Consider the following 23,486-nt stretch of genomic DNA (forward strand, 5'->3'; position numbering starts at 1 on the left):
CCACGGTCCTTTAGCAGGGGAGCAACACAATTCATATGTAAAAACGCATGTTTGCGACAAAAGGTGCTGAGTAGCCCTCAGCCCAATAGCAACAGCTCCATTTGGAGTATTTGGGGGCGTTCAGGAATAGCCCACCTGCTGACTTTTGCCAGAACATAGCCAATGGGCTTTGCTGCTGTAGTACAGCTCATTCCCTTGCCCAAGAAAAGCATCACAACATGGTGAAACTAGGGAAAAACCACAAAACCACTCAATATTTTCTCACCCCAAACCTCAGTATAACTGCATACAGTGGGACTGCACAAATACAGTCAGAAAGTGACGATGATAAGAACATTCTTAGCACCTTCCTCAGCTGCCTGGACAACTAAAATAACACACACAGCCCACCCCCGAAGAAAAGAGAAGAATAAAAAGAGACATGCTGCTTCAAGACTAATTGAACCAATAATCAAAGGCTGTCTCTAATTCCTGGACTAGGAGGTCAATTACTGAAATAAATTTGACAGCAGATAGATGGCAACAGTGTGCAATTACCATTTAAAGACTTGATAATTATGGCAAGAATTAGTCTGTATTTTCAACTGCAGCAAAAAATCCATCGGTTTTTAGCAGTTATTATCATGATTATAAGAAGAAAAGGTTCGGCTCTGTCTTGTCAAACTGACAGAAACTTGAAAATACAATGGGCACTGATAACAGGCTGATGAAATGAGCCAGTCGAGTTTAAAAGTTTCTTTTCCTTATGTGGAAACTTAAATCACAGACGGGAGAAAACATCTGGCAGGGAGGGATGTAGATATATTTACATTCATAAATAATAGGATTGAGAAACTCATTTTTATGAGATTTGCCAAAATTGGTCAGAAAGCGGTCTGCTCATTCAGACAAACTCCATTTTGAGAGCTAGAGGCACCGTCACAGTCCCATGCATCTGAATAATTCAGGCATCCACCTCTGCTGCTGGAACCATTAGGTTTGTGCGCTTGGTGTTTAGGGTTGGCTTTTTTTGCGTGATTTTTGACATCTAAAATTCTCAGTAGAACAGGAATCATGCTTGATGACTTTTCTGCATTGGGGCCCATTGTAATTTTTTTCCGAGCTGAAACAACCCACAACCAAAAGAGTTAAACACAGGTCTGGAGTCCTGTGAACTCCAGACAATCATAGGCAGACATTTCCCCTTGTCACAAGCATTCTTTACGTGCAAACTTCAAACCTGTGGATTGGTTCTCCTCTCCCTTTTCTTTATTTCAAAGTCTCAAACTGCTCAGAAACATTAGAATCGTTAAGGTTGGAAAAGACCACTGAGACCATCAAGTCCAACCATCACATCGACCCAAGGCACTGGGTTGGAGCATGACAGAAACAACCCGTGGCTCTTGGTGAATGAGCTTACAAACCTGCAGTGCTTACCCGTTGGGCAGCAGGGCTGATGAGTGAGACCAGTGGCATTTCCCCAAGGTGTCCGAGGTACATTGCTGTAATTCCATTTCCAGCAGGTGGCAAAAGTCCCAATATAATGACATTTTATTGTACTATCGAGGAAAATAATAAAAGATTTGATTGTTAGAAAAAATGCTCTGCTCTCAAAATAGGGCCAGTTTGGTATGAAGAGCAAAATACCAACATGTTATCTCCTCCAACGTCTGCAGCAGTGCCAGCCTCGCTGCTTCATTCTCCCTCCAGTGAACCACATGATTGTGAGACTTCTTTCTTCATTATGCTATTAGGAACAGTGTAAATCTCATTATTCCAGAATATGAATAATAATAATAAAGATGTGGAATGCCCTTGATACCTTCCTGAAAGGTGAACGCTTGTTAGCACAGCTCTGCTTTCTCTGTGTCTACACAGAATGCATTCAGGAGGGTTGCCAGGTGAAGAAAGCATTAGAAAAGTCCTGAAATCTTGCTAAGGCGAAGCAGGGAAGCACGAGAGCATTTCTTTTCCTGAGAGAACTGTTCTCATGAGAGCACAGTAAACACCCCAGGGTTGGAAGCCAGGGATTGCTGTGTAACTCACATCTCACACCTGAACACAGATTAAATCTTTAACGTTTCTATTAACGACTTCTTTTTTTTTTTTTCTCCTTTTTAAATTGATTTTGTAGCAATATCAGTTGCCACAGATTTGTCTGATGACTTTTAATGACTCCTCAATAGCAGTGGTGTTCTGTTCCAGGTGCTGCCTTGTTAACACCCCTGCAAAGTCAATGTAAAACCAAAGAAATCCCATTGTGTTGAGGATTGGGAGGAAAATATCATGCTATGAAATGAGGCCCTTGGCTTCAGGTTCACCCTGCTGGGTGGTCAGGTCTGTCTGTCCATATGTGGTGCCCCACAGCCCCCATAGAGTCACTGCACCACCAACACTATAGATGGAGCCTGGAGCAAATGCCAGTACAGCTGTGCTACCCCAAAACAAACAAACCAAATCTGCTGATTGCAGCTAAGGCTTTTGAAGATTACACCAAGTCAAACTTTTATTAGCAAAGTTGAATTTCATGTAAAATGAAAATATATTTTAAAACCATACGTGCACATATGCATGATACAAACAGCCACTACGGTACAACACAGTTCTCTAAACTTTAATCAATGCACACTAACATTTAGCTCATAAAGGAACATCGTAATGGTGACAGCACATTTGCTTTGATCTTTTCTCATGAAATTACAATGTGTTGTTTAAAGTAATAATAATGAAGAAAAGAAACAGAGGATGCTTTGGCTCAAACCCATGTATTGTTTTCTGCATGGCAGCTGAAAAACCAGCACAGAGCATGGAACTCACTCATCTCATTGTGTGGTTGAAACTTGCACATGAAAGATACAGAACTGCAATGTTAACACATACTGGTACTCCAACGTTGCTATTTGCCATATATTGGGATGCTGAACATTTGAAGGGATGCAACTGATGCTCAATCTGTTGTCAAAGAAAGGAAATTCTCTTGCCATGAAGAACTATAAGTACGCATTTTTAATATCCGTTCTTTCAGGTACTTAAACTAATCTAGACTTACCACACACCTGAAAGATAGTGGTTATAAGAAGTTATGATGAGATTTCAGAAGTGAATGCTATTTAAACTTTAGTTTACAAAAGTACATGTGAAATTACTGTAAAAAAAAAAAAAAAGATAATCCTTAGTATATAAAGATTGTGCTAGCATTTGTTTTTACCTCGACTACTGACCTGAAAACCTCTTGTGCACTGCTTTTAACCTATTAAGTCAATGGAAGTAGTCATCAGAATAAAGAGCTGCTCATTAAAATTGGGATAATAAGGCCACAACAGAATAAAAATCATAAATCATTAAATGATATACGCTATTTAAATCCATTTAAAACTTGTATGACAGAGAAGACTTTATGCTTTCTATACATGCAGACATTTTAATCCCGAGTGAAATGCCATTTCCAGGCATGGTTTCTAACCCTGCTCCTGCTGAGGACCCAGCCCTGTATGCAGCCCACTGCTGAGGAGTGGCAAAGAAAAAAGAACTTCTGGAGACCATGTCCCCAGATTTGGCCATTTTTTTTGTATAATCCATACATGGAATAAGGTCTTAGGACTGAAATTGCAACCCGTACGAAATCAACGATGCACTCCAAACAGCTCACCAGCACTGCTTGCACATGAAGTTGTTTTCTTCAATTATTTGCTCACTTCTCAAGGGTGTGTGCTCCCCGTTAGTTAGGAGGAAAGGATTTTATTTGCTTATCTTACACGCAGTCAAATCCTGACCAATTTTTGAAAAACATCCATACCTCTCTTGCTCCAGAGCAGGCTGCTTAAGGCCACAAGTCATTCCTGCATCCAGGGAAATGCCTCTCCTTGCTGGATAAAACTGCATTCCACACTGGCACGGATATCAAATCTGAAAGTGTCATTTCTCCTCTTGCAGCAAAAAGCAACGGCATTGGATAGCCAGCTGTAACCAAAAAGCCCTGGAACCCATAGTTACTAATTGCCTGACACAGCCTGCAGGCTCATGCACTGGTCATCCCGACTCCCTCACCCCCTTTTAACAAACACCCCTGGCCAGAGCAGAACTGCTATATGCTGCATGGCCTCCTGTCAAAAAAAAAAAACAAACCAGAAAACAAAAGAGAGGGGGAAATAAATGATTGGAAAAGAGAAAAACATTCATGTGAGCGAGACTCCCTGGGAGATTCTGCCATTTGTTTAATATTCATTGGGTATATTCCTCAAAAGTCAGTGCACACTGTACAAATTCCACTGCACATCTTTTTGTCACTGTGTGATTTTTAGGCCCTGAGGCACAATGAAACACTAACGTTAAGATTTAAGGATCGGAATTAAAATTTTAATAGAAAAAGCACTCATTCCAAGCATAGATGAGTAGCACATCACAGGAATGTCATAAACATAGCTTAGCAGCAGCAGAGCAAGTGATAGCACAGGGGATTTATTCATTCTTCGATAAGCTGACACTCTCTAATGCGATTTGAAGTTTGTGTCTGTTTAACATAGGTGTTTTCCAGGACAATGAGTTTGGTAGATTGCATCAACCCACAACACAAAAAAACACAGAGCTGTGGCTGCTGATAGGTGGCATCACAGAATGGCCTTGGTTGGAAGGGACTCAAGGATCATGAAGCTCCAACCCCCTGCCCCAGGCAGGCCTTCAGTGGTACTCTGAGTGAGAAAACCCCACTGCTGGGAACGCTGCCTGCTTCAGCCCTTCCCAAGCTCTGCACAGGGACAGTGATGCAGTCCTGTGGGGTGCCTACCCTGATTGCATTCCTCAGACATCCATACTTTCAGCATCTTTGCCTAAGGACACTGCCAATGTCCTCCAGGTGTAACACCCAGGGGGGTTCAGGAAGCTGTGCAGCTGGGGATGCTAGGAAAGGAAAGTGAGGAACCATTTGAGATGCAGCTGGAACTTCACTGTGGGCTGAAATATCTCCATGTAAAACACAACACGATCAATGAAAATGACAGAAAACAAACCAATGCAGCAGCCTGAGCCAGTGAGCAGGTGATTCCTAGAGGAAACACATTTAAACCAGAAAAAGATTCCAACAGAAGCTGCCACAAGCCTCATCAGCTCTCAAGCTACAGCAGATAAAGATCCTGGCTCTGTAGACAAGATGCCCATTTTCACATTTCTCCATTTATGCTCCCTACTTCTTAAATGAAGCTTTTTTTTTTTTTTTTTTTTTTTTTTTTTTTCAACATGCTGATGACTTTGGATTTCTTCATTATTCAGACCGAGTGAAAGACAAAATAGAAAACTTTATGAGTAATAAAAAAGTGAATGACTTGGTCAAGTCCTTCACAACACAGGGCTAATGGATATGGACTGGGGGCTGTTTCTGACAGAATCCTGCTCATCCTGCTCACACATATGGCAACACAGCTGGCTTTTTCAAAATAGAGGCTTCAGGAAAGGTCCTTAGAAGCAAAATGCAAAACAAATAAATGAGGAATGGATAGACAGGAACATCAAGCACCAAAGCCCTTTCCTGTGTTCAGAAACAATGCACAAGTCGCTGCCTGTAGTCCATGGCCCTTCCATCATTAGGAAAGTGCACTTCTGTGCACAACCAACAGAGCTTTAGTTGTGGGGGTTGTCTGTAAACCCGTAATCACTTGAGTAATTCTTGCTTCCTTTCTTTCTTCCACTGAAGTAAGGGAGACCATGAAGGAGCCATCAGGGATATTTGCCTAATTAATACCATGACATAAAATGGCTTTCAGGACCTCCTTGAATAACTGTTCCAAAAATATTTTAATTGAAGCGATGATGACTTGTAAGTTGAAAAAGTAATAAAGCAATATTAACAGTCAACTCAAATAAGCATGTTTCAAAATACAAATGTTTTAAGAAGAAGATCAGGAGGTTCCAATACAAAAAGATCAAAAAAAAATGTGCTGGGCAACATTGCTGATTTAGTCGTGGGAAGCACTGGCAAAGAACAGAACCTGATTTAAACCAGCACTCAGTAAACACAATATAAAGAAACTGTACTGTAGTATTTTCTCTTTGCTTTTGCTTCTGTTTATTTAACAACAAATAATTTGAAAATAAACAACTTTTTGAAAGTCAGGTAGATCTATTTTATGGGATACTAAAAAGATGACTTATATGACTGGTATACACACAACTCTGCTGAAATCCTGTTTTGCTGGTTGAAAGTCATACTGAGAAGCAATTCTATTCCTACACAGCTATATAGACCCATGCTAGCAACACGTCTCATTTCAAAATAAAACAAGGCTGATTTTCACTTGTGTCACTATTAATATCATCTGTACAACATCTCCATGAAATGTATGCTAGCACACAAATATACAGATATGAGACAGACAAAGCACTTTGCTTAGAAATGCAGCTTGCAGAGACTGAGGAAAACAAATTAAAATTCCTTCTAATGATGGTGGATGGGAACCCTGTTTCACCTTGCCACAGGAAAGTTACTGCAGCTTAACTTATTTAAGGAAATAGTGCCAGCTACTGGACAGATCATCCACAAGGCCAGAGCTTCATCTTCCGAGAGCAAATTTTCTGCGGAGAAAGTTGCACTGGTAATTGCAGTCAGCTGTAACCACTAGAACAATTTTAGAGTATCATAAGCAAAGGAGTTTATGCCTGTACGAAAATATTATACAATATAGAGAATATTTTTCTCCAGTGTTTTAAAATATCATTTTTCTCAGTAGGATGCATTGTGCCACTATGCAGAGTACCCTGCACTTTTGCTCACTTTCCTTGCTGTGTTCTGACCTCTGTAATACTGAGATCATGATACACGAGGGAATACCACGCATAAATGTATGTACAAAGTGACAACAGCCACAGAAGGAAAAAAATAATACTATACAGAGAACGGCATTACAAACATAAGAAACATGGAGTAGCAGTTAATCATATGTATGTGACACTGAGAAACTCTGTTTTGGTAAGACTGACATATTTTGTACAGTAAAGAATGCTTTCTTTTGTTTCAATTAGAAGAAAATACCTACAAATTAGGATGGAAAAGTCTCAAAAATCATCTCTTAGTGGCAGTGACTTTTTTTCCAATTACCTGATGTCAGTCTTGCTCAGTTGGCAACCTGCTTCCAATCCCTTCTGCTAACTGTGGAGTACTGATCAATATAAATATCACAATTAAACATGAACCTTCTCACTAGAATTTTATGCGTGGAGAGGAAACGTTGCTGTAGAGCTCCCATTGCCTTCGACTGATCCTTTTTCCTTAGATCCAGAATAAGCTCCAATAAATGAACCATCTTCATTGAACATCCCGTGCTCCCCTTCTCCATAATCTACCAGACTATCAGCACTTTCGGTGGCTTTAATGTCCCCGTTAACGGACCGCAGGCTGCCTTTCAGCGGCTTTTCATCGCTGTCACTACAAAACAAAGAAACGCCTTTCCAAAAATCTAGCTTTTGATTGCATGCACGGAAACGACTCTTTTACTGTGAAGAATGCGGCAGGAGGGAAGAGCAAAGGAAACATTTCTCTGTGGGTTGTACGTTCAGAGCAACCCAAGTCCTCTTTGGTGCAGTGCATCTCACACCATTCATCTACTCTGGTCTAGGTTATGCCTGAATGCCATATGCATGATTTTCTGATTAACAGAATTAATAAAATATTAATCTGCTCAAATGTTGTATTTGTTCAATGGTATTTTGAGGGGTGAATGGACAAATCCATCACCAAACTTGAAAAAAAATAAAAATAATTTACCTATTCATTCTATTGGTAATGCAGAAGAATAACCAAAGCAGCCTGAGTTCTATTGACTGACTGACTGACTTTCCATTGATCTTTAGAATCATCATATAATCATAGAATGGCTTGGGTTGGAAGGGACCTCAAGGATCATCAAGCTCCAACCTCCTTCTGCAGGCCGGGCCGCCAACCTCCATACCTTTACTTATTTCTAAACAATTGAGAAAACACTTCCATGAAGGGCCACTGTTAACATCCTACAAACTCAGATTTTGCAGGTGGCTTGCTCAATAACAAATGCTGGTGAAGCCTATCATAGATATGGAGAGAAGTCTCATAGCATACGGCAACGAGCCCCCAGTTCGCTGCAGCCCCCAAGTGCAGAGCCCTGCCTGGCTCTGTAGGGGCTGAATGAAGAGAAGGGGACATCAGGATTGTAAATAAATCTATTGTGTTCTAAATATAATTTCAATTCTCAAAAATAATCAAACACAAAGAGGAGAGGGAAATTGAAAGATTATTAAAAGCATAAAATTATGACTCTGAACTAGTCCTTGCTAGTGCTAATCCAGTTTGAAAGCTTTGGTAATGTTATATGGGGAATGACAGAAAAACACATTTGAACTTCAACTCAACCACACCTAAACTTAACCTCTTCTGCATATAATCAATTACACACATAATCTATACAGCAACAATATTTCTACTTATAAAAAAAGGCAAACTTGGAGTTTTGGGGGGTAGGGGAAAGGTCAAAGTGATTAACCTCAGGACTTTCTTACCTTTCTAATTATTTGTCCCATTAGAAAGCATTAAAAATTAAATAAAGATGAAATTATGCAGAAAAAAAGTATTCCAGTACAAATAATGTAGTATATATAAGTGGGATTTCATCAGAAATGTTACGTCTTTAAGGCCAGCTGCAGCAGTGTTCCAGCATGGCTCTTATAATAATATATTTTTCTTCATACCACGGTTAAATAGAAATATTGACAGCTTTAGTTATTTTGATTCAGCCAAAGTGATAATTTCAGTTCTCCTACAGAACTTCTGCAGTGAGATGATATATTTTTCAGTTGGTTGTTTCTATTTTTTCTTGCCATCTCTCTTACAAGCTCACTGAAGACAGAGAATTCTTTCTATTGGCTTCAGTGCACATCAGAGCACGACCCCAAATTATCCAATATATTTACATTATTCATACAATGTTTAAAAAAAAAAAAGTGAAAAACAACCACTGATGCATCAACATTTACTTGTCCCAATCTGGACGGATTTCAGTGTGCTGGATATACCTGTATATCCCTACTGTTATCCGCTCATGTCAGGTTTGCTTTAAAAATGAAAAATAGCATTACTTGCATGCTGTAAAAATGTCCTAAATAATGATGACGTCTGGAAACAAACAAAAGCCCAACAGACAGAAACGCTTGTTAACACAGGTCCTATTTACCTATATTCCCCAAAGATTTCATCTTTTATTGATTGAGCTTCAGGGTCTGGATGCAAATCTTCTTTTTCTTTCACTGTACAAATAAAATAAAGCACAGATCTGTATGCCATGTTCCGTGGCAGATTTCTCATTTTTCAGGCGTGATGGGAGAATCGCCTGTCATCTCCTACAGCCTAACCCAGGAGCAGCAAGGACCATACCCAACAAGCATGCTTCTACCAACAGCTTGGTGCCATCATGGAATTGTTAAAAAGCCACTAGGTGTTCACGCTTAAATCTTTACTCATTGTTTTGAAAAATAAAGAATTATGTTTAGCAAAACGGGTGCTCAGCAGCGTGGCTACTCATGCAAGTTATGGCAGTTGTTAAGCAGCAGTTATCAGGTAGGAAGTAGGCACATATCCCAGCCAGACGGGGCTCAGAGCCTTTGCTGAAGGACATGGCTCTGTGGGTGCATTACACACTGTGAGATCCAACAAACAGAATCCAGGCCTGAGCTGCAGCTCTGACCTGCACGCTGCACTGCCTCACACAGAGAGCGTGGTTTCACTTATATTCATTAGAACCCATTCCGTGGATATTTATCAAAAGCTGCAAATCCTAATTGGATGTTTTCGCTTGCGGCTTTGCAGCCTCCAGAGATAACAGGCTGAAGAATGTCTGTTATTAGCATGCGAGCACAGCAGAAGGACAATAAATCCATTTACCTGAGTATTTTCCTCCTTTATTTCTTCTGACAAAGCAAATAGTTAGCAGCATCAGAGTGAGCAAGGCAATGGCACACATCAGTCCGATAAACCAGCCCTGGGTGGAAATCCCATCGTAAATGCCTGCGTAGGCTTTGTGAAACAGGAGTTTAAAAAAAGGAAAAGAACATTAATCAGATGCAAATGGCATCACCCTGCCATTCAGTGAATATATAACATTTTATTCACTGAATCATGATTGCATCAGACTATCACTACTTAATCGTGTTCAGCGTAAAGAAATACAAGGCAGAAATATGTCCAGAGCGTGACATTTCTGGACTTCAGGTGAACATGCTGACTACAGGGCACAATATAGACATTTTGGAAAGGTAATTCTGAGAAAGTATTTGACTCGAAGGATTAATGCCAAACGGGAAAGCTGAACAGAGAATTGTTAAGCTTCTCATGCAAAAGTAGTTTTGTGAAAGAAATAGAGTTAAAAGTACACCTGATGCATGCAAAGCACTGGACCGGCACATTTAGAATGGATTATATCACAGCACTACACAAAATCACACTGGTAAAGCTATGCTTTGTAAGGGTTTGTAATTGTTCCAGGTTCTTGTGCATCAATTAAAGCACAAGGCTCATGTCTGTTCCCTTGGGACTCGACTACAAGAGCCAGCTTAAAAATCACAGAACACAATGATGCAGTAAAGTCTTTGGTGCGCTTTCACTGCACAATCTCATGTACAACGCCAACATTTACTGACATTCAAAATAAATCTGTATCATCTCAAAGGGTTTCATTTCTCACCTCTCCCCCTCGTCTCAATTACATCTTCAAAAATGCTATTGTTATCAACCCAATTCTTAGTCACTAGACGAACTGTATATTCAGTTCCAGGCTCAAGTGCCTCAATGGGGTGAAACTTTTGGGTGGGGTTTACTGCTTCTGAATTCTTGCCGATCCCTTTACCTATGGAACGTACATAGTCAAGTCACACTGATTAATTGAATTCATTGAACAAAAGTCCTGTGAAATGCACAGTTAGAAATGACATCAGTAGCATATAATATGAGACATGAGAATTTTTAACCTTTGTCATCAGATAATCTGATTTTCCAAAGCAGACAGTATACTAAAAAAACATTCCCCCATTGGATTTTTAGTATTCCACCAAATAAAATAAACAGCAGACTGAAATAATCCTGATGTTTATGAAGGGTTTTGTACACTTTCCAAGATGAAAGCCAACCTTGATGGGGGATTATGGATCTGCTTTAACTAATGCGTACTTAAAAAATTACAACTTGAAAATGGGCTTGCTTTGTATAGATAATCTGAGCGTTGATGCTTCTCCCATTGAACCGAACGCAGCGGGGAAGCACACATAGCTTGCTAGCTGGAAATGGATTCTTATGCGTCTTATGAAAAAATTAACACTGGGATTTGTACTCATTTCTCCCCTGGCAGTGATTTTCCACGTCCTTTTAAAGTCCACAATGCCCGTGGAAAGCACTGTTTTAGATAAAGAGGAGGGTTTCTTTTAAATTGATATTTAGGCTTTTAAACCTCTTGACTGATTTAATACTTGACAAAGAGGCAGAAGGGAGATTCCAGTAGGCCTCACTTTCCAGCCTTTTTGCAAAAGACTGGAAGTCTTCATTAAGTCTGCATTAAGATTGCAGGACATTAACTCTGCTTTTTAAAAAATATCATTTTTGGATAACAGAGAAAGGATATCCCAGAGCATCAGCACCCACGGTGTGAACATCACAAAAGATCCACTTAGATCTGTGTGATCCTGGGAATCCCTATAGAGAATTTGCAGGTACATGCCCTCAGTGATAGAAAAGAAGTTTTGGAAGCTAGCAATGATAAGTACAGCTCTGTGATTGCATTCAATTGCCTAACTTGCCAGATTTATCTTTTGAAGTCTTCTAAATTAAGGACTGAGCCTGCAGTATAATTTGAAAACTACTTGACCAATTAGCACTGACAGTAAAACAACGCTCATTAATACTTAAACTAGTAAATGAGCAAAGCAAGAAGCTTTGAGAGATTAGGGCTTAGTCAACAGCGGAAGGAAAAATATAAAGATTAAGACCAATTGCAAGCACAATCAAAGGAGCAGTTCAAGAAAAGCATTCCAAGGCACATACACAGGTATTGCAATAAGAAGTTAAACTGGTACACCATTGGGGCCCAGAGGGAGCAGATACAGCTGAAATACTGCTGATAGCAAAGCACAGCATATTAGCATAAACTAATCCCTCTATCGGTGGTTTTGGCTGAGTATGTGAAACTGAGCTGTAATTTTTAATCAAACTACAAGCTAAGCAACAGGATATCACAGGTATGTTTTAACCACATGTTCTAAAATCAAGACATTACAAAATACAGCTAATCAAAAGAGCACCCATAAAGTAACAAGAACAAATATGAACTTAAACTCATTGTGCATTAAACACCACGTAACCTATACGCATGCCAAGCAGAGACGGTCATCACATGTTCCAGTCTGCCAACAACACAGGTCTCCTTGGGGTCACTGAATTCCTAGGAAGCAAAATCCTCAACCTGGAGCTCAACAGTATACCACAGCAGTGGTTCAGGGGCATTTGGTTACACTTGTCCACATACCCTACCTATTCGTTTCCAGTTTTTGAATGCTCAGCTATTTACAGAAGCAGAGAGGGGGAATACAGCCCCTCCAATGTCAGGATGGGGTGTGCCAAAACGGTACCCAGCACTCACTGAACCCAGAGACAGGGCTTTACCATTGGCTCCCCTGGATGTTCAACATCCCTTGTTCCACAATTCTAAGCAATATTTTTTGGGGAGGGGAGGGGATCTGTAAAACTTAGTATGGGCGTCCAGTGATAGGTGATTATGAGGTTTCTTTCCACATGATGTCTTTCTGGTCTGTGTTTGACAATCAAATTGGCACCTAGAGAGGAGAAAGAATTGCTAACTGGGACAAGCATGGTGCTTGAATAGAAAAAGCAGTGTAGCGTCCTGAAAAATAAAAGCAAAGATATTCAGATAAGGAAAAGCTCAGTGTACAGAAAGGTCAGCGAGCTGCAGAAATTAGCTACAGAAAATTGAAAGCAGTTGGGTTAGGTTTTTAATCTACAACATGGGAGAAGAAGCATTAGTAATAAAGGCATATCACCAGCACTTCTCTTCCTCCCCTGCTATTTATCAGCCATACCAGGGGACTCTCATGAACATTAAACACTGAACTGCAATTTTACAATATTCCTACTGGGCTTAGAGATTTATGAGAACAACAGAACACACTTTTTTTTTTTTTTATATATATATATATAGAAGCTTATAGCATAAAGGGAAAAACAATATAAACTGCCCCCAAAGACTTGCAAGAAAACTAGTTCTCCAAAAGTTAGCACATCTGTTATAAAGCACACTTATATAAAAAAAAAGCTGGCAGTCTAACAGCTAAATACTAATTGTGGGGCAACATCCTAATTTATTAGTGTACCTTTCTAAATACATCTGCTGCAATAAATGGAAATTTGAACTTAGTTTTCCCCAACTGCCTGGCTATGAAAACTGTATAAATATGCATCAAATGTATTCTTCATCTTATGTGCTTTTTTAGTGCAGGAAGTAATTCATGCTAAATTGGGAATATTTAAAGCTATAGAGATTAGCAAACCTGCTGTGTGTAAAGATTATGGAGGGTTTATAGGTGAGGCTACTAAGTTTGCAATCAGTGGTTTGTAGGAGAAATCTGAGCTCAGACAAGAAGAGATGTGGTGGCTTGTTTCATCTCTTGCTGCTTCTCCTTTGTGTTGGCTGCACTGGGAAAGGCTGCTAGGAGAGGAAAATCAAAGCACAAGACACAGCCGAGACAGTTAACTGCAAATTTGCTTACAGTAGCTGAAGGCTGATATGTTTAGCACATTATATTTAATAGGCCTATTTTTCCAGCTCAAAGTGACAGGGTTTTGAAACAATTCTATACCACATCCTTCACCCTATGCTACTAGTCTGCTGGCTGCAGAAGAGGCAGAGGATGAGGCAGAGACATAAACGACAAAATAGGAAACTTGTCACTGAATTCATCAAGTTCTCTCCATTATGAGCAAACAGGGTAGACTTTCTGCTAGGATTTGGGACTCTGCTGCTAACAACGTAGTAGTTACATGTGGCTAAAAGTTGTGTTTTTCCTCTTCCATTTTGCCTGTGGCAAAAGAACTAAAACCATATTTTTGTTACAAATGACTGCTTTCCTCATCTTATGATGTGTCCTGAAGGTTAGCACCCTCCAACCAAGGTTTTCAAAAAGGCTGTGGGTGTTTGGTGCCAACTGCCATTGATGTGTGATGAAACTGGTGAACTTTCATCTTCTCTGAAAAAAATAATAATACTCCAGCTGTGCAGCATCCACTGCATGGAGTTTTCATTTAACTGAGTTTTTGGACACACAGCAATCATTGTCAACATGTAATATGTATGTGGTAATACTCCAAAAACACTGTTAGCCCTAAGATAAAAAGGAGCTTTGTGTGAAACATGGACTGCTGCATTGCCTCCGATCCCTTGCAACACATGGACTGTCATATTACTTTCTTTTTTTTTTTCCACTTATGTAAAAACATTCGGTTTAAACTTCTGAGGGTTAACAATTGTTGGCAAACTGACATTTTCAAGGGGAAAATTAATTAGTTTGTAGGTCATTTAGGAAATACTGCCTGAAAATGAAGAATGAGAGATAAAATGTTTTCTAAAGACAGCATACCTTCTTCTGTGAAATGAATCCAAGATAAATCCACAAAAATTAAACTTATTTATTTTTCAGTACAATGCAAATATCCCTTTGCTCAGGTTCTTCACAATTGCCCTTGGTATTTTATCTAACATAGATAACGACCTCTGGGTGTACAGCAGTGTTTCAAATCTGAATAATTCTGAATACATTTGATATATTTCTTAGGAAATTGGTCTTTTAGTTTGGGGACTTTGCATTAGCTGCCAATGGCAGTAGTGTTCAGTCATGCAACAAGGATGCTATAAACGAAAGCTTTTCTATAGCCTAATTCTGTCTCACTAATTCCAGTGGGTCTTGGCTTAATCCCAGAGACTAATATTAAAGTGTGCTTCCCCTTGGTTAAATACCTATAGGGAAACAGCATCTTCTGCAGCACGGAGGTTTCTGCCCCTGCTGCCAGGCATATGCAAGCTGCAGGCATTGCTCTCCAGGGAACAAAGAAAGAGAGATGGGAAATTATTTTCTTTCCCTATCATAACCACTGATAGACTTCTTGGTAAAGTGCTGCTAATTCAAGGAAACATGCAGTTCCTGACACAAAGAAGTGAATCAGGATGATTCATTCACAGAACAAGATGCTGGAGTTGTAGGTGGAGAGCAGGATGTACTCTTTTATCTGCACAGGGAAACTAGTTATTTAACTGGGATGAAGCTTGTCTCTCAAATTTTGGACTTTGCCAACAGGGATATCTGCAGGTAAATGAAAGCAACAGAAGTGTTGTAGTTGCAGTGTATCAATAATAAAACGTGATTGATTCCATTGCTTCTGCCTTAACCCTTCCGCTTTCCTGGCAGAATGCACTGTGCCATTCCGCAACACCCCAGCATGGGTTGCACTGCAGCAGCAGAAGCTACTCAGTCTTAAATGAGAGATTTATCTTCACAAGACAGCAGAGTCTGTTTCTGTAATAACACTGAGGACAGATTATTTACATCTTCAGTTTTCTGTTCACAACGAAATGCAAGGTGCTGGTTCTCATACAGCTCAAGGGGTTGATGGTGGGGACACAAGCACAGCACTGCACAGCAAAATGGAACAGATAAGCTCTGCTTTTCTGAACAGCTGCATGGCTACATTAAGGAGTTTACTGACTGCTTTCCTCAAAAGGAAAATATATTTATTTCCTCTAATTACAAAGGAAATGTCAATTCTCAAATATTCCCAATAGATTTTCCCATTATTGCTAAAACTTCTCCACAAAAAAAGCATTCTGCCCAATAACTTACTCCCTTGAGCCACTGTCAGCCCTTCTTCTGTCACTGGCTTCCCACAGCCTTTGGCTGTGCAGGCCTTTACGTAGAACTTGTACTTGGTGCTGGGGCTGAGGTCCGTGAGCCTCCAGCTCAGCGTGGTGTGGTTGGCCACGCTGATGTCCATCAGAGGCCCAATCTCGTGTGTTTCGTTTACTGAAAGAGAGCAAAAAGCAGAGTGAGTTTGCAAAAGTAGCCTCATTATTAGCAAAGAGCAGTGAAATGTGAATCACAGAATGGCCTGGGTTGAAAAGGACCACAATAACCTAGTTTCAACCGCCTGCTATGTGCAGGGTCACCAACCACCAGAGCAGGCTGCCCAGAGCCACATCCAGCCTGGCCTTGAATGCCTCCAGGGATGGGGCATCCACAACCTTCTTGGGCAAAGGTAGCATTCGGTCTAATTCTGTTCCACCCTCAAAGAACTCTCAAACCTGATGGCACATTGGGCAGCCAATGCCACTCCCTGCCTGCGGTTATCTGCTCAAGGTCTGCATCCCTGTTACACAGTGCTTCACAGGCATGTTTTGCACTGAATAAGTTTCAATTCAGTAAAAGGCACCTCAAATTTAATAACCTTCTTAATCGTCACATGAGGTATAATTTGTGATTATGAAATAACTGAATTAGCCTGTATGACATGGAACAGAGCATGGCAGCAGTTAAGAGCTTATTCAATCAGAAACCTACATTAAAAAGTTTTTTGCTCTGGAAAATGACTTTGCCCTGCCCTCTAGCAGGCCTGTGTGCAGATTGCAGCTCAAAACACACTGCTCTGCTGTGTGGCTGTTACTCAGAAATATAGCCTCTCTCATCAGTCTCTATCTTAAAGGACTCTGCACATACAAAACTATTAAAAAAAACAAACAGAACACCACCACCTAACAGTGCATGAGTTTAAAAATCGAAGAAAAACAAGGACGTACTTATCTGGTATTGCAAAATGTAGCCAGTAATGTGGCCATTGGCTCTCTTGGGAAGTCCCCACGACAGCGTGACAGAGTCCTTGTCAAAGTTCAGGATCTTCAGAAAACGGGGCTGTTCAGGGACTGAAGAAACAAGGATTAGCTTACACAGAACACTGCTTCTACATGTGCTTGTTTACTGAGAACAAAGATTAGCTCAATACCTACACAGTTCCCCATCTGCGGTTCTATGAATACTGGAGATTTTACAACCAATGTATGAAATCCAGTTGCCTGTTAAGTGAACAATTTCAGTTTATTCCTTTCCATCCCACTTTTTCTTACCTCCTTCCGGAGTTTCAAACACCACAGGAGCACTTTCTGGTCCATCACCCCTGGAGTTGTATGCCAGCACAGTCAAGCGGAACTCGCTGAAGGGATCCAGGCCAGGGATCATCCCGTAGTTTCTGTCTCCTACAAACGTCAGGAAGTGTTTCTCCGGATGATGCCTTTTTCCATCCAGCATGCTTTTTGTTTTCCACCAACTGACCTGCATTGAGATTGGCATTTCTATAACAAATTACCTTTGTTGGGGCTGAATACCATATTGATTTCTCTCATCGTCCCAGAAATGACAGACTGCGATCTATCATTGACAGAGGACTTATTTAATAGCTTTTTAAACTGCATGCAATTAAAGAAAAATTCATGACCTTATAGCCTCTTAAATGTCCACGAACTCTGTCCCTTGGTATTCCAAACCAGAAGACTTTGACCAGCGTGCTGTTGACAATATCCACCGAGACGCCGGAAGGAGCGGCATCTGGAACTACAAAAATAGGAGTGCTGCATATTAAAGACACTTAGGAGCTCAATTTCACAGTGTTTATACGCTACAGGGTTTGGTTTTTCAGCTCAAGCTGTGCCAGCTCTTCCCACAGGCAAGAAAAAAGCCATTCCACCTGCATCCAGTGGGTGATACGGGCCAATAAACATTATTTTGCGGTATCAGAGCTTTCTGCTGAGGGCTGGAATACAGGGGAACTGGGACATATGAATTTCTATTTATGATTTCCTGTTTTGAGTAATGCTTACAGCAGTGAGAAGAATAAAAAAATGATTAACACAGCACTCAAAAAGGCAATCACAACAGTTTTGTTTTGTGCCTTTTCTTTTACATCAGTTTCATTTTACAGCTAAACTCATTAAACAGTGGGATTTTAATCACTGCACATCACAGACAGCTATTATAGAGCAAGAAAAAATATTTTTTATTTTAAAAAGTCTTGATCTACTGACGACTGAATAGCAAGGAAGATTTTCCAGTGATAGAAGCAGATGTAAAATTAGACCTACCTCAGACACACAGTACAAACAAACACGCCATGGTGTCTCTTTATTCTCACTGTCTTGCATAGAGGGCAGACGAATGTATCACCAGAGGTTCCCATTGCCCACACCTCTGACTCAGGCTCTGAAGCCTGTTGTTGGTGAAACACTGAGCAGGTGTTAAGTGTCTAAATATGCTGACTGCTTGACATCACCTGCAATGAATTCTGGTACACTGTAATGGCTGCTGCAGGAGCTGCAGCAAGTGCAGAGGTGGCTGTAGCATCATGTCCTGACACAGCAGTGGCAGGATAAAGTCAGGTCATGGCTGGCTGTTTCAGTAAGCAGCACAACACATGCTGGTCTCAGTTGGTTAAGCCACTGTAGACCTTCCAAAGGCCAGTCAAGCTGTTAGTTTAATTCGTTTTGGGGAAAACAGCTGCAAGATTTCAGATTGTGCATGGGATGATAACTGTCTGACTTTAATAAGATTAATTGGCAGATCTGAAATGCAGAGCGCTCACAAACACCATTGACCCTCCTTTGCCAACTGTTCCCAGCCCCTGCTGCTAAGCGTTTGCAAATGTAATAAGCATTTGTATTTGGGATCAGGGAAGCTTGGAGCCACACACTGGTTGGCCACAAGGCTGCTGACTCCCTCGATGATTTAAATCCTTAAATCCCAGAAAAAATATATTCTTTTTTAGGTGGTGGTACTGCTTAACTATGTTGATTTCTTAAGTAAGGCTGGCATTTCATTACTGCAGCTGGATACAGTTCCAGTTCTCCAAATCCCTTCTGTTGTCATGTAGTAAACACCAGAGGGGAAAGGCTGCTTTCAGAGATGTTGGGCACTGATGGCCACAGCAGTGCCATTATCCACTGTCCCATAGGTCATATCAGTTGTCACAGCCTGGTGACATTGGCATTACCTGTGCCATCAGGGAACCAAGGAAAGCTGCTGGGCAGAAACCCAGGCTGGAGAGGAGGAGTTGGCCATAGGGACACAGGGGACAAAGGGCAAAATTGGGATTACAAGTAGAAATGTGGCATCATTTAGAAATTAATTTACAATGTCCAAGAGCTGAGTGCTTGTACTTAGTTCTCAGACAATAAAAGTTCCCATTACTCACTGTCCTCTCCTGAATATCCAGTGGTAATATTTGGTTCAGGCCCAGCTCCTAAATTATTTATTGCTTGGACCTTGATCTCGTAGGGCACGAAAGTGGGGGTGTTCCTCAGGGTCAGGGAGTGCTTCTTCACTGTTTCTTCATTCCATTCAGTCTCAACACCCCGCTGCCTCCAGCTGACTTTGTACTCCAGCCCCGGCCCATTTCGCTCCATGGACTTCAGTGGCTGTGGAAGAAGGGGAGAAATTAAAAGAGTGCCACAAGTTGGGATTACATATTTATTTATTTACTGCTTCATTTTGCTGGGAAGTAAAACTGCATGTCTTCTCGCACAACTAAAATGCATATTGTGGCATAAGGCTGTTTGTGCCTTTCAGTACAGCTAAGATGCATTTTATCTTGGAATTTTATGTAGCACAGCAATTCGGGTCATTAAAATTTAGATTTGTTCTAAATATGCACAAAATGCCTGAAACTGAGCCTGGACATTTAATGGGCCACTGCTGCGCTACTGGTTTTTACTGATCAAATGAAGAATTCATCACAGCATGGTTCTCGTCTAATTAACATGAATTTGTAAAATATTAGAAGACACACAGCAAAGGCCTGTCGTGACACATTCTCCAATTGAGTTCCTTTCTCTGAAAAGGTATCTCTGTCATTAATAATGTTAATTTGTCACGTGTGCTGCCCTGAAATGATGGGGTTTGGGGAATACTACACACTACCACACAGCCTACTTTCAGTAATATTTGAATTATACATTATACATATCAAATACATAACATCTGCTGTTTAGCCAAGCCACACACAGAGCCCAGATCAGCATGCATTGGTTGGAAAAACTTTCTAACAGGCAGTGCTGGGTGAAGCACCTCCTCGGCCAAGATCCCAGGGCATGGGATTTGCAAGAAAACCTGGAAAAATAAAATTTTCTACTCAAAAATAACTTCTCATTTGGACTTAAAATTCAGCACTGCTTGACTCTTATTTTGATCTCCCTTAATGCCGCAAATCCTTGGCAGAAAAGCTAGTCACTAATGCTCATCTGGTCTCCTAATCCAAAGTAGGCAGATTAACATCATTTTGCAGCTTTTGTCTGCCAGAAATAGGTTTGGTTTGGTTTTGTTGCTTTTTTTCTAGCATATTCAGTGCCTAGCATTTCTTCTGAAAAGCATGCAGGACACACACAAATAAATGAATATCCTGCTTAGGATGTTCAAATGATTCAACAAGATTTAACAAAGCCTGTCCATCCCATTCTCTCTCTTTAGTCTCAATTTTCACTTTTACTTTTGCCCTGTCTGAGCTGGGAATTATTGGCTGCCTGGCAGGGAGGGTGGCCAAGCCTTCTGCCCATTGCTGTTCCCAGCATTGCCCACCCAGTGTTGAGCACCACCTCTCTGCAATGTTTCCAAGAAGCAGACTTGTCTTCCCTGACCCTGGACCGTGTCATCCAGCAAAAAACCACATCCAGATCCAAGCCAACAGATCTACAGAGGCCACCTCCTCTTTGGCATCATTATAGCCTGGTGGGGATTCACACTGGGGAAATGTTTATTGTTTCTTTGCTGCGAGCAGCAGATTGAGGAGTAAATCTTGTGTAAATTGAGTTTAATTCAAGCTGCAAAAAATACACTTCCTTCCACAATTGTTGAAAGTTGTGTTAAATGGAGAAATATATATCTCTCTAAATGGTTGGCACAGAAGCAGTAAGCTTCAAAGCCAGAGAAACTGAAGACTGGAATCCATCCTGAACACTTTGACACAATTCTTTTGACACATTCTTAGGAGCTATATCTGCACTCCTTTAGCTTGGTGGTGCAGAAATTCCAGCTCACGTTCTCTTGGCCAACTGAACAGAGTCATTTTCAAACCTCCAGGCTCAAAGAACAGAAGCTCTATGCAACTGATCCTCTCTCTCCCTGGCCCTTACTGCAAAAGTTGCCTCGCATGCAGGATGCAGAGGAGCATACTCTGGGCAACTCTTCATGCCCATACAGGGCATCTCTATTTCCTTACAGCCTGCAAAGCTTAGATGTAAAAATTTGCCTTTTGAAACAAAAATGAAAGTAGGAGAGGAAAGCCAGAAGACATTTAAGACATCTATAACTTTACCTTCCACTTCATATTATTAATAATCTCACCTATGGAATTAGTTAATGCATCCTAAAGGATGGAGAGGTCAAGACAAGGGATTCATTATCTCTTTTTTTTTTTTGTGTGTGTGTATTTATATTAAAACATGCTGATCAATTCCATGCTTGACTTGTTGCTTGAAAGGAGAACCTGTCCTTGATATTGTAGCACTGACAGACACATTTGCATTACCTCCCATTTCATCACCATTTCATTTGGTTCAGAAGCTTCAACTCGGATGTTTTCTGGGTTCTTGTCTGGAGCTGGAAACACAGTTAATAAAGTTAGTTTGCATATTCCTATTTTTATTTGTAGTTATTATTTAAATGCAAAAAACCCTTTTCTTATTTCAGCATTACTGTGAGTGAAAGACACCTAAACAAAGAGTGTTCACGAGATTAATTACTTGGATCAGCAAAACTGTTGAGAATGAAACATATTTTTAATGCAGTTTTGACTCCTAAGTGCCCATGTTGTTCGGAGCCACCAGCTAACATGAAACTGTGACTTTTGGATTTCAAAGCACCAGATGTAGGGGGATTATCAGGCTGACATTTTCCTCCCTACAGGGATAGGAAACAGAAGGTGTATCATTAGTGGGGTGCACACAGCTGAAAAGCTGGAGGACCTGGAATTGAAGTGAAAGGAGGGGAAAAAAAAAAAAAAGAAAGAAAAATGCTGGGAATGCAAATGCAAGGCTGAATAATTGGCCTCTAAAATGACTTTCAGGGACTCAACATTTTCTGTTACAATGAGAAATACACTGTGAATAGACATTTCTGACAAGCCTAGCGCTGCTGAAAGGCTCCCCATAAATCTTGAAAATCCTCTCCAGCATCCGTTTGTCTGTGAATGGCTGCAATGGGCCTTAAAGGTGCACAATCAGCAGAGCTCAGGAAAGCTTTCTCTTGTAGGTAACTTGGTAGCAAGCACACTGATAACCACAGCAGTACAAATTCCTCAGTTGGGCATCCTCAGGCTGATGGAGGCAGCTGCAGAGTGAATCCTCTCTTTGAGCAAACTACTGCTTTGGCACGCAGGTTTGGCCAGAAAGCATTTGTGGCGTGCAGAGTGCTTTAGTTCATCATCTCCTACCATGCACATCGAGCAGAAAAAAACAGCACAAGGGGCCCTGGCTTCTTTACACCTCTCAGAAGCACAGGAGGGTAATGCTATTCCCAGCAAAGCACTACAAATATTAACATTTAGAAAACTAGATGGCAGTGTTTACCAGCCGGAGGTGTTACGTAGCGCAGCGATGGTTTACTGGGCTGGCTCCTCCCAACAGCATTCACAGACACGACACGGAACTGGTAATTGGTGTATGGGGCCAGGGACAGGAGGGTGGTGGTGGTGTTCCCTGGGGCTCGGGCCAGCTCCTGCCACCTCCCCGGCTCCCACCGGCTCTCTTCAAACTCTATAATCGACTCTGGAGAAGAGAAGAAAGAAAACAGAGGAAAAAGGACAGCGCCGATATGAACTGCTTCTGAATAGCAGGATGGAGATGAACTTACAGCAAATTAACTGTCACAGTAAAACCAATTAAGTATAGCATTGAGCATAGTTTATTCTGACAGCTGTGATGTGCCATTATGTTAAATGACGTACAGTGATGCTACTGAAATCCTTCATACCATTAACAGGGCTGTTGTGGCTGGCCCCAGCTTTCCAAGACAGTCGAACACTTCGGTTTTGATGTTCTGAGAGCTGCAGGTCTTCCGGTGGGTCAGGAACATCTGAGACACAGAAAGATTGTCAGGAGCAAGCCAATTACTTCTGTTTATTTTGGTATTTTGGAAAGGACTGAAAGAGAAAGCTCTGGTGAAGACAGTGGTATAACGCCTCCTGATTTCAAAGTGGACAAGATTAGAAAAGCAGGAATTGCTTTGAAAGACCCTGCTTTGTAACAGAAAAACACACTGAATCATCTGGCCCTGCTTTCTCTCCCATAATGCAACATCCCTCTGTTAAGTGCATTCCCACCTACTCTCATTACTGCGCTAGGAGCAACATTTTTCTTTTCAAATCATCACTAAGATCTATTGAATCATTAATAGATATTGACACTGCT

At 40.9% G+C, this 23,486-nt stretch overlaps 1 protein-coding gene across 4 annotated transcripts in view; it reads right to left on the reverse strand.

Annotated features, from left to right (window-relative positions):
* Window positions 1-2,477: 2,477 nt before the first annotated feature.
* The window catches only part of CHL1 (cell adhesion molecule L1 like), a 108,732-nt gene continuing 87,723 nt past the window's right edge, over window positions 2,478-23,486 (reverse strand). For 3 of the 4 annotated variants that reach the window (XM_042823716.1, XM_042823717.1, XM_042823715.1), the window contains 12 exons: window positions 23,050-23,151; window positions 22,647-22,844; window positions 21,608-21,678; window positions 19,280-19,502; window positions 17,531-17,646; window positions 17,163-17,367; window positions 16,839-16,961; window positions 15,889-16,068; window positions 10,677-10,838; window positions 9,878-10,009; window positions 9,171-9,243; window positions 2,478-7,393 (listed from right to left, as the gene is read on the reverse strand). In XM_042823716.1, coding sequence (XP_042679650.1) covers window positions 7,177-7,393; window positions 9,171-9,243; window positions 9,878-10,009; window positions 10,677-10,838; window positions 15,889-16,068; window positions 16,839-16,961; window positions 17,163-17,367; window positions 17,531-17,646; window positions 19,280-19,502; window positions 21,608-21,678; window positions 22,647-22,844; window positions 23,050-23,151 — 1,802 coding nt within the window. In that variant the 3' untranslated portion in view covers window positions 2,478-7,176. The remainder of the gene's footprint in view (window positions 7,394-9,170; window positions 9,244-9,877; window positions 10,010-10,676; window positions 10,839-15,888; window positions 16,069-16,838; window positions 16,962-17,162; window positions 17,368-17,530; window positions 17,647-19,279; window positions 19,503-21,607; window positions 21,679-22,646; window positions 22,845-23,049; window positions 23,152-23,486) is intronic. The other variant, XM_042823719.1, reaches the window with a different exon arrangement.

Source organism: Centrocercus urophasianus, unplaced genomic scaffold (assembly GCF_019232065.1).
Source record: "Centrocercus urophasianus isolate 14NV4802_14NV808 unplaced genomic scaffold, USGS_Curo_1.0 seq_22, whole genome shotgun sequence".
NCBI classification, from domain to species: Eukaryota; Metazoa; Chordata; class Aves; order Galliformes; family Phasianidae; genus Centrocercus; species Centrocercus urophasianus.